Below are 15,036 nucleotides of genomic sequence, written 5' to 3' on the forward strand. Positions count from 1 at the left end.
CAATCCTTTCCTTGTCTCTCCTTCCAAATCAGTTTCCCACACCCCCCATCAATTTAGCAACAACTAGAAGAATGCTGATGTCCAGTGAGAAAAGGTGGTGCCACACTGCCAACTCACAGTTTGTGTACTGAGAGGTGTGCCTGAGAGATACAGTGCAGACTGGTGTGACGCACTGGCATGAAATGACGATTATGGATCCTGCGCGACTTTGAGATAGCAGTTTAAGATTTGTTAGCACTGTTGCAGTAAATAACAAGATTAGGATGTACAATTTTTAACAATACTTAATCATCATCATAAGCAATTTAATAAAATTTGCTATAATCAACACAGAGACTTAGTTAAAGATTCAAAAATGGCAAGGTTCACCCGAGATTTATGACAAAGTTTCCTAAATAAAATTATACACACACACACACACACACACACAGATACAGAGGTTAACCTAGTTCAAGATATTTCTCTCTTTGTAAACAGTAGTAAATTACTGGTGCCAAATGATCTTTGAAACCTTGCAAAATCTGATTGTAGTGGATGACTCGCTACTCTCCTTCATCTGTGTTTGTCAGCAGATGCTCTTTGAACCCTTCTTCATCGGCATCTATCAGCAGACAATCTTGGAAGTACTTGCAAAAATCTACTCTTCAAAATCCTTGTGAAATCTACCCTGAGAAGTGTTCCAACTTGGGGGAGGTGCTGGGTCACAGCCTGCTGCCATCCTGGAGAGCTCAGATCTCACTTAAGATTGCTATTTATAGGATTGTGAGATGATTGACTTTGGTCAGTATTATTCCATTTTGGCCACAATTCTTGTTATGTGATGCTGGTGCCTTCAAGAGCAGGCTACGATCCAGGCAGCAGGAGTTTCAGGTACAGTTAGGGAGTGCCTGATCATCCCAGCTCCCTGCACTTGTAACCAGTACAAGAAAGTACCAGATTGTCCCAAGTCCCTGCACCTGTAACCACAAGAAGAGAATGTTGCCTGGTCCTGACATGGCCACGTGACCCAGGGTTCTCACCACCACGTTCCACCCCATGACCAAAGTCAATCTACATTTTCCACAGAGTGGTGGTGTGGTCACCTCTTGCCTCTGTGCCTATAAATGCCACATGTATTTGTAATTTGAGTGTAGATTTCTGTTGGGTTAACCTCTATTAAAGAAGCATATATATTATTTCATCAAATGGGATTAAAAACCATTATATATGCAGAGAACTTCTTGTAATAGCGTAACTTGTTTTGTCATCTTCCAAACCTGATATATGGAGTGATGCTCAATAACAAATACAGTATAACAAGAGTCAGCAGGACCATCATGGGGTGTAACATCAGATTTAGTTTCCCAGTTACCATTGGAGATGTTTCAAAGAAGGTTTTCCCACCAGTAATGTTCTCCATCTTTCTTCACTCTTTCTAAGATACGGTGTATTTCTTCTGCATCATGATGGATGATAATCAGGGTTTTCTATCTGTTATTCCAAATTTATTTTAGCAATTGGTTCAGGTCATCACATTGTAATAGTTTTCTTATCAATGTGAGATTCATTCCAATAGGGGTAGGTAATAAATCTTGATACAATGTGTATAATTAAAGTCACATCCTACAGTTTTGGTAAAATTACAAATACAGATATTTGAGTGATTATTTGTTTCTGCAGTGGTGTTTTCTATAAATACAGAATTACAAAGGATTCTTATACAGACACATCCATTTCCCATACATACTAGTACAGTTTCAGGGGTTTCATCAGGGTGTATTCCAAGATGACAAGTATTTTGTTCAGTGTCAAGACAAATGTCTTGGGTCTTAATGGTATTACTGTCACAAATAAATCCTTGTTTGTTCCCGTATAACACATGCATCAATATCAGTAGTTTGCTGTTTGTTCCCATTTTGCTGGGCCCATGTTCCTTGTTCTACGGGATGGAATACAGTTCCATGGTGATTTAATCCCAGCCCAGTGATGGGGTATATGGTGTATAATGAAGCATTGTGTATTCTCAAAACAAAAGCTGTGGCTTTACTGTCCATGGGGCCATACAACTGGACGCCACCAGGATGGAATTCCCTTTCCAATTTAGTTGTATTATCCCACATTACCTTTTGAATTTCAGTGGGTAAGGTGCCCCCTTCACCTTCTCTTACAATTGCTGCCACAGTAGATTTTACAAACAGTTGAGACTGAATGCAGCTAAGAGCAAGAGAGGTATTAATTTGGGTTGCACCTAGTACATTCACAGTTACTTGATGTTTTTTTTCATTAATTCTTTCCCATTGGGGTAATGTATCAGATAGGAGCCATTGATTAGTTCCCAGTGCTGATAGACAAGATTGTAATGGACGTTCTGATTTGCGTAAATTACTTGTTGCTGAGCATATTTTGTTTGCTAAAACTTCAGCATCATGCTGTTTAATACCCCTAATCTTGTTCCTAGAATGCCAGTCACATCCTTTCTTGATTATTTTGGAGAGGTGAGGGTTTGCCCATGCAACCACACTGACAATGTTGTGTGCGACGCATTCAGGAATGGTGAGCAGGTAGGCTTAATTGCAGAGATACTAACCTGCATTGATAGTTCCACTTGTTTGAGGGACCATGAGGGGTTCAACAATATTGATTTTGATTACATACGGTCCCCTTTCAAAAATCCATGGGGATAGAAGGTTTTTTTGTCCTTTGTAATTGCTGTGGATGTTAAGTGAGGAGTGGTAGGTGGTGTTGTGCTAGGCTTAATAATGTCTATTTTAAATCTAAATGATAGTTCCACATTATGGTGAGCCCACATGCAGATTGTAATAACAGGTTGTATTAAGGTAAAACTGTGCCAACAGCTTAATTTTCTTTCGGTGGCACAAAGTGCTGAATCCCAGTCTGCTGTTGGGTTTGATGTAAGGTTGTACACAGAAATCTCATGTGCCTTTTCATAGCTGGACCTGTTGGTCATTCGGTACCATATTTTAATTTCTTCCCCTACTGTTGCCCAAAGTAGGGAAACTTTGCCATAAGCTTCATCTTCATACCAGCTCCACTCATTTTCTAGGTATGTGTTATTTTTGTTCGTGTCCACAATGGAAAGATTTAGGTTTCCCTTCCCAGAGAGTGTTCCCATGGTTCTGGTATAATGAATATGAGCTTGAGACTGTCGCCATTCTGGGGTTTTCTCAGTAAGACTCCTTAGTAAAACTGGGGGAGTATTCAAAGTAGTCACTGATCTAGTTGTGATAGGTTTAGTGATTTTGAGAGATACTGTTCCTAATCTTCTGTTTCATCTCTCTGGAGTGTTCCATATATGTATTTTAACTTCAGAATGTCCCTTCACTATGTCATGTATTTAACAGTGATTCATGTTACAGCATTTCCTGTATGGTGTGTAAGAGTTCTTGTAAATAATCCTACTACGTGCACAGCCTTCAGTAACAGGTAGTTGTATTTTACAGGTCACGTTTATGCTATTGTCTGTTAATAACAAAAGGGGTGGTTTTCTGTATTAAGACAATTGTGGCTGATTCCTCGATTTAATGATCAAGTTGAGACAGGTGGGGAAGCAAGTATTATCAAAATCTTCAACAGCAGTAGGGTGATGTTTCTTATTTTAATTTTTAGGTAAGCTGGAAGACAAAAAGGTGGGATAGACTGGTCTTGGTGGGGTTTTCCAGACAGGTTACCCCATTAGAAAAAAGGAAAAGTTCACTGTGCACTAATTTTGTGTTTTGCACCACTGCTATTGGTAGCCTCCCATGCAAGTGTGCCACTAGGTTTAGTTAGACTCATGGTACAGTACCAATGGATGGTAGATCAACCGTTACAGTTTCTCCTGGCTGTAATGTTGGTGGATGTTCCCTTTTCCCAGAAGGTGGAGTCCTAAGCTCGGTTTTTGCAAAGAATGCTCCATTGTAGGGCTTCCAGTGGGCCCACACTGAGTGTCCCACAGGGCCTCACGTGGCTTAAGGCTCTTTTGCAATAGGCCATCAGCCCTTTCCACCATCCCATTTGCTTGAGGATAACGGGGGCATGAAATACCCGTTGACTTTCTTCCTGCTTTGCTCACACTTGCACCTCTCTAGAGAAGTGCCTGCAAGTCGTTATCACTTTGGATGACATCAGGAGTAGGTGTACTTGAGAACCAAGGTGATACCCCTTGTACAGTATTTCGTCCATTGGCCTTCTGGCACTTAGTTGCCATAAGCACACCAGAGTCCCACTCCTGTGAGGATGTATTGATATCCTGCAGAGGGTTTGAATGGCCCGATATAATCAATTGCCATGTAGACCATAAAGTTTTCCTTTCACTGATGTGTAGAGGTAGTGCTTTAGCAGGGTGATGTGTTTGCAGTTTCAGTTTACATTAGGGGCGTTCTGTCAGGATGATTTCATGTGTTTAGAGGACGACCTCAGCTTTGGGCTGCAAAAATAAAGTGCTTCTCAGCCTGTGCATCCTAATTTTTGATGTAACCATTCCCCTAGTTGGTACCTTTCAGCATCTGATGTATCTCCCTATTTCATTTCCCCAATTCTGACTAATTCATCTATTCATTGGTTCCAGTTTGTGGCTGGCTTATTGTCTTTGGTGTGAGGTTCCAACCATCCCATCTTGAAGGGTGTTTCTCTGGCTATGTTCAGCAGTAGTTGCCAATCCTTGGTTCTCCAGACTGGGGATCTATTTACTTCCCAATTTAGAGCTTCCCATTGACAGAGCCATTGTGTAGCACCTGCCCATATGGCATAGGATTGACAGAGATAAACTTTTGCTCCATTTTGTGCTGCTGAACCAACTGCCCTTAATTCTCCTACTTGTACACTACCTTCACCTTCTTCTATTACTTGTTTGCTAGTGTTAATTTCTAATGCAGCAGACTTGTATTGCCATTTACCAAATATTCTTTTTCCTGTGGTGTCAGAAAACCAAATGCCCTCTGTTGATGTTCTCTCAGTGAGGGGAGGTGTATCTAGAACTGGTGAAGGTTTAAATAGTTGGTTTAGTGCTGGTGGGTCGGTGTTTATAGGCATTTGAAATTTGGAAATTTTTGTTTGACTTTCATTCAGTTGCATTTCATCTGCTATTCCCACCAGGTAGGCACACCATTGCCCAGTGGTGGCTTTTTGTGCAGTTCCCTCTGAGGGAGTGGTTCCTTTTAGGAACGTTTCTAGCAAATGAAATGGCCCTCTAGTCTGAACAGGTTGTCTCTGGTGTATTTTCTCAACTTGTTTAACTGCTCAGATTAAAGACAAAAGTCCCTTTTCCCATTCGGAGTATCTCTGTTCTGTTTCTTTAAATGCAGCTGAATAATAAAGGTCTCTTTGATCTGTCAGGGCCAGTTTGAAGTAGATTGCAATACCCCATTCTGTTGTATTAGGATCACAGGGGTGACTTGGCCCCAGGGACTGATAATGTCTTTAATTCCCGTATTAAGGTTTTGACTGCCTCTTCATATTCCAGGTCCCATTTCCACAGTCTTACCTTTCGTAAAAATGAATACAGTGGGTGAGCAATGATAGAAAGTCCAGGTGCATGCTTCCTCCAGTACCCTAAAGTATGAGCTTTTATAATTCTTTTCTAGATGGGGGTGACTGCAATTGTTCTGTTTTCCTTAGGGTGTCAGTGGAATTGCTGTACTACCTGCAATCCATCAAGTCCCTGAAAATTTTACTTCTTTACCCGGTTCTTGACATTTCTGGTGTGGGATCTCAATTTCTACTTTGTGTAGAGCTTGTTGTACTGCTTGCTGTTGCTTCGCCCACCCTCTCAGGGGAAGTCCCTCCAATTAGAATGTTATCTACATATTGGTACAGTTTCACAGCTTGAGGGTGTTCCTTTCACTTTGCAATGAGGTAAGGTGTAAGCACAGCCAGGGCTCCTCCAATTAATGGTTCCAGTATGGCCAAGCCTGTGGTGGTTGAGATTGGAACATCATGTGGAGCATGTTCGTGCGTGGCCTGTATACAGGCAGCCTTTGTCACTGCAACTGAAGGTTCGTGTAGGGATTTTATGGGTAGGATAGATGGTTCTCCTCTCCCTAGCTCATCTGTTCCTCCAGCTCCATATGCCACTCCACTCATTGCTGAATGGGAGTCTTCCAGGGGGTCAGGACCAGCATTTAAAAAGACACCTGGTGCCTAATATCCATTTGATTCATCCCCATTTAATAACATTCTGTCCCCTTGGATAAGCACACACACCACAAATACTCTGTTTCAGTTTCTCAGGGTTTACAACCATAACATTGGTGTAAATTGGCCATTTGAATTGGATCAAATGGGATTTTTTTCTAGTGCGATCTCCTGCTCCACCCTGTGGTCTGGTAGTTTCTTCTGGTTTTATAATTGGTCTAGTGGTATATTGGAGAGGCTCAGGCAGGTGCAGGGGGTTATCTTCATCTGAGCTCTTTTTATTTGAATCATCCCAATTTTCAGGAGTTATTACTAGTTTCCTGGTCTGAACTATGTTGGGAGGGTTTGGAGCTTACATTAACATCATTCCAACACGTTCTCCTAACTTCTGTGCTTTTAAATGAGTGTCCTGAAGTTGGTTTTGCAGTTATTCTGTTCTTAAAGGTAGTAACATTTCAGTAGCTTTACATCCCTCTATTTCATCTTGCATATCTTTAATCTTACTATTTGTTTCTTTCCTTGTATGCCACTATTAAACGTGTCCCTAGCATTTTACAAATTATACCTTTATCTGTTATATCCTTGGTCCAAACCCCTTGCATCATTCACCTGCTTTCCATTCATGCCAGTAATCATGGATCCATTCTCCTGAAAAGCCAGGATTTGGATTAATACCATGGTTTTGTAAGTAGCTGGTGATGCTACTTGCTATTCTGCCACCTACACAAGACCAAACTGCTGATGGATGTCTGTGAGGCTGGCTGAAGAGCCAGCTTGGCTGGTTTCGGTGCAGAACCAGTCAGACAGCCTGTAAGCTGGCCTCTGGTTGACGTGGCTTCAGACACCAGGCAGTTTGTCTTCTTTAAATGAAGGTGCATCCTCCAGCTGAAGCCCTGCCAAGCAGGGGAGGAGTCATGTGCCCTGTGCCACACAGCATGGAGAAGAGGCCTGTGGCTTGGGGAACTGCCATCCAGCCCCTCCGCTACTGCAGAGAAAACACGTTTTGGGCCATGTGTCACCCAACAGGCCATGCACATCCTTATGGAGGTGTCCCAGGGACTGCAGAGGATTAAATCGCCCACTTTACTTTCATGGGGAATACTCCATCCAGGGAGAACAAAGCAACCCTGAGAACTAAAGTACTCCTTCTCCTCTTTCAGGCTCGATGACTGCAATCTCTCCAGGAGTAACTGTGAGGATCTCTGCTCTGTCATCAGTACGAATCCGTCCCTCACAGAGCTGAAGCTGAACAACAACGAACTGGGAGATGCGGGTGCTGAATGCCTGTGTAAAGGGTTGCTGATGCCAAGCTGCAGCCTACAGACGTTATGGTAAAGCCTCACCTATTGTTTTGCTCTAACACGTTTGCAGTCTGCTGCAGGTGAAGTCATGAGACAAACTAGTATGTGATGGTAGTAAGAGTCATGCCGATGTATCTCAGCAATCACCTAGGTCACATGGTTGGAAAAGCCCAGAAGTTTTATCTAAGTGGTGTGTTTATTGGAAGACTCCAGATCTTCAGTCTGTCTTCCTTTGTCTTCCAGCACTGAGGGGGACAGATAGAGTTTTCCCAGCCAAGCAGAGGCTTTCTGGAGACTTTCTTTAGAAGAGGTAGCAGATCTTCCCCTGGCCTAGTCAGCTGGATTATCTGTTTAGGCAGTTTAAACAAAAGGCCAACCACAGAAGGCCCCACTCATTAGCACAAACCTGACGTTTTCACAAATGCATTTTCCAGAGGGCTCTTCTGCCAGTTGGAAGCACAGTGTTTAGTGTCTGGTCCAGTTTGCCCACTTCTTTAGGAGCCAAGCAAAAGGGTGCTCTCCTGAGCCTTGGCATTTCAAGAGCTGTCAGTCTTTCTGCACCCTACCAGACTGGCTCTGCTTCCAGCCTTGGCTTCTCAGTTGGGCAGGGCCAGCTTGGTTCAACACAGCATGTTTGGCAGAGGCACCACATTATAGTATTAGTGGGCTTCCCTCAGCAACATGGTGCAGGAGATTTAGTCAAAGCCAGTTGGTTGCTGCCCCTGCTCTTTCCATGACCCTCAAAGACATGCTGCCTTCTCTGTCCAGCACCTCTTCTACAGGGTACTGGAGTGCTCCAGCTCCTGAGGTGGGTCTAGGATCTTCATGACACTGCCTTGTAAAAATAGGTCAGATATGCCCGCTTCAGAGTCCCTGTGTTCCCTGCAGTGAGGATACACAAGTAGAGGGAGAGTTGACAGTGAAGCTAATCAAACTGCAACTCTCTGTTGGGCCTTCTAGGAAATAACTGTGATACTCAATAGTGCAAGACTAATGCAATTTTTCAGAAATTTTGTCTTAAGCCTCAAACTTCTCTAGCCTGGATTAGGCTGTTCCAGTTTCATAGAAACATAATTGTACATTTTGGCATTCTAGTAAGGTGTCTTAGGGAATAAAAGAGCAACCAAACCCAAGTTAAATTTAGTACCACCATGCACAATTCCTCTGTGTTGCAAGAAGGTCTTGTCCAGTAACTCTAAACACACCATAGCAATACCAGCACGGGTCATATGCTGCTTCTCCCAGACTGAGTGCTGAAGGATCAGCTTCACAGATCCTTCTTGTAGTATACCATTGAACTTCTAAATGATATCCATGTATTTAAGCCAAGTTGGACAGGATTGTTGGCTGCTCTGGATCACGTTTCCAGAGGGGACAAGAAATCATAAGATGCCATTGCTTTATCTCTGGGATAAGCCTCATGATGGCTGAAACACTTCTATAAAGCAGGTGCAGAGCTGCTTAATGTAGGGTGGGTCCTTCTGCTAGGGGAGCTATACAAACAATTACACTGAAGGAAGCGTGGGAGTTACTGCTTGTGCTACAGGTATAATACTAGCTGATCAGTTATTTTGGCACACCTGTAAAATAGCAGCAATAACCTGGGTGTACCACTTCCTAGAGAGTTACGCACTGTCAGTGCCACAGTGTCCTTTCCAAGTCCCAACCTCAGCAGATGCACCTCTCTGAGAAGAGCCTCCAAAATTCTGGGGGTGCGTTTCCCTCACCCCAGTTGTCTCTCTCCTTCAGGCTGCAAAACTGCAATCTGACGAGTGCCAGCTGTGAGACACTCTGCTCTGTCCTCAGCGCACAGCCATCCCTGACAGAGCTGCACATAGGTGGTAACAAACTGGGAACTGCTGGAGTGAAGGTGCTGTGTCAAGGCATGATGAACCCCAACTGTAAGCTGCAGAAACTGCAGTAAGTAGTCACTGGGCTTTTTTGGTCATCAGACAGGTCATGCTCATCTTTCCCTTGAGACAAGCAGGAGTTTTGTTGACAGATGTAGATTTCTTCCTGTTGTATCTAAAATTTTGTCATGCTCATTCATGCTGGTAGGTATCGTGGGTTTGTAAGAGCTGAGTGTCTTCCCATACGCTTTGTTTAGCCCTCCTGGGTGGTGGCTGTTAATACAGTTAGTACAAGGAGTGGCTGAGGGAACTGGGGGGGTTTAGTCTGGAGAAGAGGAGGCAGAGAGGGGGGATGAGTCTCTGGAGCCAAGGAGCCAGCGCCAGGCCCCGAGGCAATGGCCTCAAGCTGCCCAGGGCAGGGTCAGGCTGGCTCTGAGGAAGGATTTCTGTGCAGAAGGGGCTGTTGGGCGTTGGAATGGGCTGCCCAGGGCAGGGGGGGAGTCCCCGGGATCCCTGGAGGGGTTGAAGAGTCGGGCTGAGCCAGCGCTGAGCGATCTGGTGGGGTTGGGAACGGTCAGGGTGAGGTTTGTGGTTGGGCTGGAGGAGCTGCAAGGGCTTTTCCAACCCAGATGATTCTGTGATACAGGACCTATCAGACACACAGGGAAAGTCTGATTCTGCTGCACTTGGTCCTTTTTTTACGGCTGAGAGGACCTGGGTCTATTGGCAGCCTCCAGTCCCTCACAGGGAAGCTCAGTGGTGAGGCTGTGTGATGTTGCAATGCAAAAACCCAGTCATGTGTTCCAAGGCAGCCCATGCATTAGAATGGAGGACTAGTGTAAAAATGGGGTGGGTAATTAGTCTTGTTGGTCCCCTAGTGTCCAATTTAAGGATTAATGCTTCCTGAAATGAGCAGGGAGATGCTGTTAAAAAAATTACAGTTATCTCTGTTTTCACGTGTTGCTTGGTCTCAACTCACTTTGGCACGTTTTCTGCCCTGGCTAGCACACTTTGCCCATCTGTTGCCTTGTGGGTAGGGGGATGTGATGAAGACTGTTGCTTTTCCCCTGGACTTCTTTTCTTCTTGCAGGCTGGAGTATTGTGAACTCACAGCTGATTCTGTGGAAGCTCTCAATCCTGCTCTGCAAAGCAAGCCCACCCTGAAGGAGCTCCAGCTGAGTAACAACACGCTGGGAGATACAGCTGTAAAGCAGCTGTGCCGGGGATTGGTGGATGCGAGCTGCAACCTAGAGTTACTACAGTAAGGAAGAGCTGGTCATCTGTAACTGCAACTAGTCCTGCTGGTAGTCATACCGTCCATAAGACAGGAAAAATTATTGTCAGGAATACTTGAAATTTAGGCCAGAATTTTTGCTGGCTCAGATTTCTGTAACTGGAAACTGCAAGCAAATGCCCAGGGTTTCAGTTTTAGATTTTTTTTGACCTTTTCTTTAGCATGTTATTCTGAGCTCGCTCTTTTGCCTGTTGGTGCAGTGTGAGCATGTGCCCCAGGTTAAACCTGCAATTATAAGGTGTGACTGGTTGCCACTGTCTCAGAGCAGAGGAACAGTTGCCCTCAGTGGCTCCAGTTCTTACCCCTGAATTACCATCCAGCTGAGTATATTTATTCAGATCCCTTTTTGGCTTCAAAACAGAGATGCTGGATTTGGCCTCGTATCTTGGGTAAAGTCCCTGCTGGAGTTTAGGGGAGAAGCCAGATTCATTTTCATCTTGCCCCTGCTGTGCTTCAGCAGGGGTTGGCTGCCAGGGACTCAGTTGTGTGATACAGCCAAGAGCTCCTCTTAAAAGGAACAGTTTATATGAAGGGGGAGTTTGGCAAAAATGATCCTTGCATTAATGGGTGTGAGTGGGTGGGTCAGAGCAGAAGAGCCTTGCAGCCTTGGGGAGCGCAGGAGCAGTGTTGCTTCAGCCAGAGCCCATCTAGGACACTGTATCATCTCAGAGCCTTGCAGGGTCTTGCAATGCCCATCTGAGCTGCACTGGTTTGCAGCAAGGAACCAGCCCATAGACCCTTCTCAGTCTGAAGTGGCAGTGTTGGGGTGTATCTAACGCAGCGGGTCTGGAGCAGCAACTCCAACTGTGCTTTTTTCTGCAGCCTGGAGAACTGTGGCATAACCAGCGATAGCTGTCGAGAGATCAGCGCGGTTCTCAGTAACAAGTCATCACTGGTAGATCTTTCCGTGGGGGATAACAAGATCGGGGACTCCGGTATGGCTTTGCTGTGCCAAGGACTGATGCATCCTAACTGCAAAATCCAGAAGCTATGGTAAGGGTAGGCAAAGGTTACTTAAATCCCTCTTGCAGCCTCTGAGCTGTCTACTTGTGCTGCTGGTTTGCTCCGAAGCAGAAAGTTTCTCAGTTACACCCTCTAGTGAATGAAGAACGTCTCTACTGCAGATTAGTTACTTCTCAAAACTGGGTGGAGGACACCATGAATGAGCAGGACCACACTGAAATCGTTTGGTTCAAATTCTGAGGAGATGGGAAATGGAGATTTGTCTTGGCTTTCTGTTGAGTTATCTGTCTACTAGAGTTGCATGTTCCTATTTCTTTTTTGTGTTACAAACAAAGCTTTTGGTTCAATGGAGGGAAAGTAAGGAGAAAGCTGTGCTATATGATGCATGAAGGGGTTTTATAAAGGATAGAAAAAACCGAGATGATGTAACCATAAATTCAAAATACTAAAATAGGACTCTGTTTACTAATCTAAGTTGTTCTTGGGGGGAAAATAATATTTTGTTCTTCCCTGAAGGTTATGGGACTGTGATCTCACAAGTGCTAGCTGTAAAGATCTCTCCAGACTCATCAGTACAAAAGAGACCCTCAAAGAGATCAGTCTGCAAGACAATAACCTGAGAGACTCAGGGATGGAAATGCTGTGTGAGGCCCTCAAGGATCCCAGGTCTAAACTCCAGGAACTATGGTGAGCTGCTGTCAAGTTGTACATACCCCCTGCCCTGTCTTCTTTGTAGACCTCGCTGAAGGGAGATGTAGGTGAAGCAATGCCCACCAGATAGAGCCTCAGTTGTGGTGATTCCATGAACAACTCGTACCAGTCGTTACCTAAAGGATTTAGACTTAACAGAGCTAAAGGGATTTGTATTTCTAAACTCACAGAAACTTTGAAGATCTGCCCCATAGTCATCCTATTATAAGCAATAGGAGACCAAGCATCACTTGCAGAGCTTCTGCTTAATATATTTTATCGTGCAACAAATGGCAGCTAAGAGACTTTTGAAGTTTGAAAGGCCTCATGTAATAGCAAAATGAGTGCTGTGATCAGATATCTCGGGTTCTCCACTGGATCCATGCTCTCTCATTGATAAGCCAAAAGATGGCTTTAACGACATAAACCGTTCTCAATGTCCTCTCTGCTGACAACGTTACCTTTTAGGGTGGGATGGTCTGGTATCACATGGCCAGGAGAGGAAAAATTGTTCTTTCACGTAGAACTTGAACAAGCAACGCTTGAACTTTTCTACATTGCAAGTTCAGCTCCTGTCCCCAGCTGGGTTCTTCCCCTGCCCTGGAGGCCTGGGAGCTGATGAGGTGCCTCAGGAGCACACGATGGAGCTGGGAGTGACTGAGAGCAGCACGTTTTGTCTCTGATCATTCCTGTTCATTTATGGACAGGTGCCTTTCCTGGGTGCATGCTCCAAGACAGACATCCCAAATATAAAGAGTGAGAGAGGTGCTGCTTAGAAGTAACTGAGCAGATGGGGGCTTGAGAGCAGTACAGTGACTGTGGGAAGGTTTTCGTTCCTCCCTTCCCACTGTCTGGGCTCCTGTGAAGTAAATATGAAGACATGAATGGTGCCTGATACTCTCTAGATACCCCGTCTAGATCTCGTGTCACTTTTGCCTTGCAGGGTTAGGGAGTGCGGGCTCACGACTGCTTGCTGCAAGGCCATCAGCTCTGCTCTCAGCATGAACAAGCACTTGAAAATACTGTACATGGGCGAGAACAAGTTGGGAGATGAAGGTGCTGAACTCATTTGTGAAGGGCTGCTGCACCCCAACTGCAACCTCCAGTTCCTATGGTAAGGTGCACCCTCAGAAGTTCTTTTCTCTTGCTGGGTTACCCTTCCAAGAGCGGTGTGCAGAGAAAGGAAGGTAGCAACAGATGGTAGCATGGTATTTTTTTGCTCACATGAAACAATTCACACCACAAACTGATGTTTAACTAGTTCACTTGCAAGTAAATGGAAGCCGCAAGTGTTTCCATGTATCCTGTCACTCATGGTCTCTTGAAAGTACAGGCTGTGCCCCACGTGACGGTGTGTCCCTGGCCATCCACAGGTGCTCTCCCAAGTGCAGAACTGAAAGTTCATGGGGCAGTGTACCTTCAGGAGCTAAAGCAAAGTGTGGGAAGCTAGAGGGATCTTGCTTTGTTCTGTGAGCCACTCACTGTAGAGCTTCCCATGCCCATCCCTGAACTCACCCACAGGGACTCTCGCAGGTGAGATGGAGGAGCTGCTGGTCCAGGTCTGGTCTGTTAGTTCTTGTGCCTGCCAGTTGCAGTGCAAAGCCCAGTTGCCTCCTGTTTTCCACAACCTCTGTGGGTGCCAGCACCAGTGCCTGTCCAGCCCCACCAGTAGAAGCCCAGCTGGAGCATCACCTCCAGCCCAGTGGTGGGACTCGCCTCCTCCATCTGCCTGTTCCCTTCCCAGGCGAGCGCCAGGCTCTGGAGTGGCGTGGCTGTGGCCTGCGTGATGCTCAGGGCACCATGCTTGTCTCCTCCTGTGGCTTGCATGATGCTCAGGGCACTGTGCTTGTCTCCTCCATGCCTTTTGAGAGAAGCTGGAGCTGTGCTCTGATATCCGAGACTCACAGTGAGTGAGTTGAGCAGATGGATCATGGGAGACAGCAGAAAGACTTTGAAGTCTGCCCAGAAAGATATGTTTGCTGACCAGTTAAAGCTACTTGGCTCTCAGCTGAGAGGCCTCAGTTATCCTTTTTAGAGAGGTGCTTGCAAGTCTCAAGTAATAAACTTAGACTTACAGAGCTAAAGGGATTTGTATTTCTAAACTCATAGACACTTTGAAGATCTGCCCCATAGTCATCCTATTATAAGCAGTAGGAGACCAAGCATCATTTGCAGAGCTTCTGCCTAATCTATTTTATTGTGCAACAAATCATTTATGATCAGTTTAAACCGAAGTTATGCATGGTGTTGAAATAGGGAATGTCTTCTTTGGGTTCCTTTTCCCCCTGTAGCCACAGACCATTAAGCTTTAGGGAGGACTTTGAGGTGTTCAGCAGTCACCACGAGGACAAACTGCCTCTGTTGGCAGACCATGGACCAGCCCCTGCTGTTGTCTCAGAGATGGCAGCCTAACAGGGGTCTCTGGTCCGTGCTGGGGATGTCTGTGCCTGCTGCCCAAGGGTGGAGAGACAGAATGGGACTGATCCAAGGCTTCTCGGGGAAAATCTTTGAAACCCAGGTGGGATAAGGAGTGAAAATCAGATGAGGGAGGAAGGAGAGCCCTAGAGGATGATGTTATACCTCCTTTCTCACCTCCCTCCACAGTTCTCAGCCCTGTGATCTCCACATAATTTAGCACCGTGTTCTGAAAAAGAGAACCACTTCTGCTTTTCACATGGCTCCTTGCCTCTAAGTGTTTAAGGCACCTTTAGGCTCCTGGATTTTTAAGCCTGGCAGTCCTGGAAACATATGGGATGGAACTGGCATAGCTGAGACTATAGATCTAGCTCCAGTAGTGCATGCAAAGACACTGCTGACATACAGCTGC

General features: G+C 45.2%; 1 protein-coding gene across 1 annotated transcript in view; it reads left to right on the forward strand.

Annotated features, from left to right (window-relative positions):
• The first annotated feature begins 497 nt into the window (after positions 1-497).
• Positions 498-15,036, forward strand: part of RNH1 (ribonuclease/angiogenin inhibitor 1) — a 16,031-nt gene continuing 1,492 nt past the window's right edge. Inside the window, exons 1-7 of the mRNA XM_026850189.1 lie at positions 498-623; positions 7,252-7,442; positions 9,162-9,332; positions 10,353-10,523; positions 11,379-11,549; positions 12,036-12,206; positions 13,153-13,323. Of these exons, the coding sequence (XP_026705990.1) occupies positions 498-623; positions 7,252-7,442; positions 9,162-9,332; positions 10,353-10,523; positions 11,379-11,549; positions 12,036-12,206; positions 13,153-13,323 (1,172 nt within the window). The remainder of the gene's footprint in view (positions 624-7,251; positions 7,443-9,161; positions 9,333-10,352; positions 10,524-11,378; positions 11,550-12,035; positions 12,207-13,152; positions 13,324-15,036) is intronic.

The sequence above is a fragment of the Athene cunicularia genome (genome assembly GCF_003259725.1).
Source record: "Athene cunicularia isolate RWA chromosome 5 unlocalized genomic scaffold, athCun1 chr5_part2, whole genome shotgun sequence".
Lineage (NCBI taxonomy): Eukaryota > Metazoa > Chordata > Aves > Strigiformes > Strigidae > Athene > Athene cunicularia.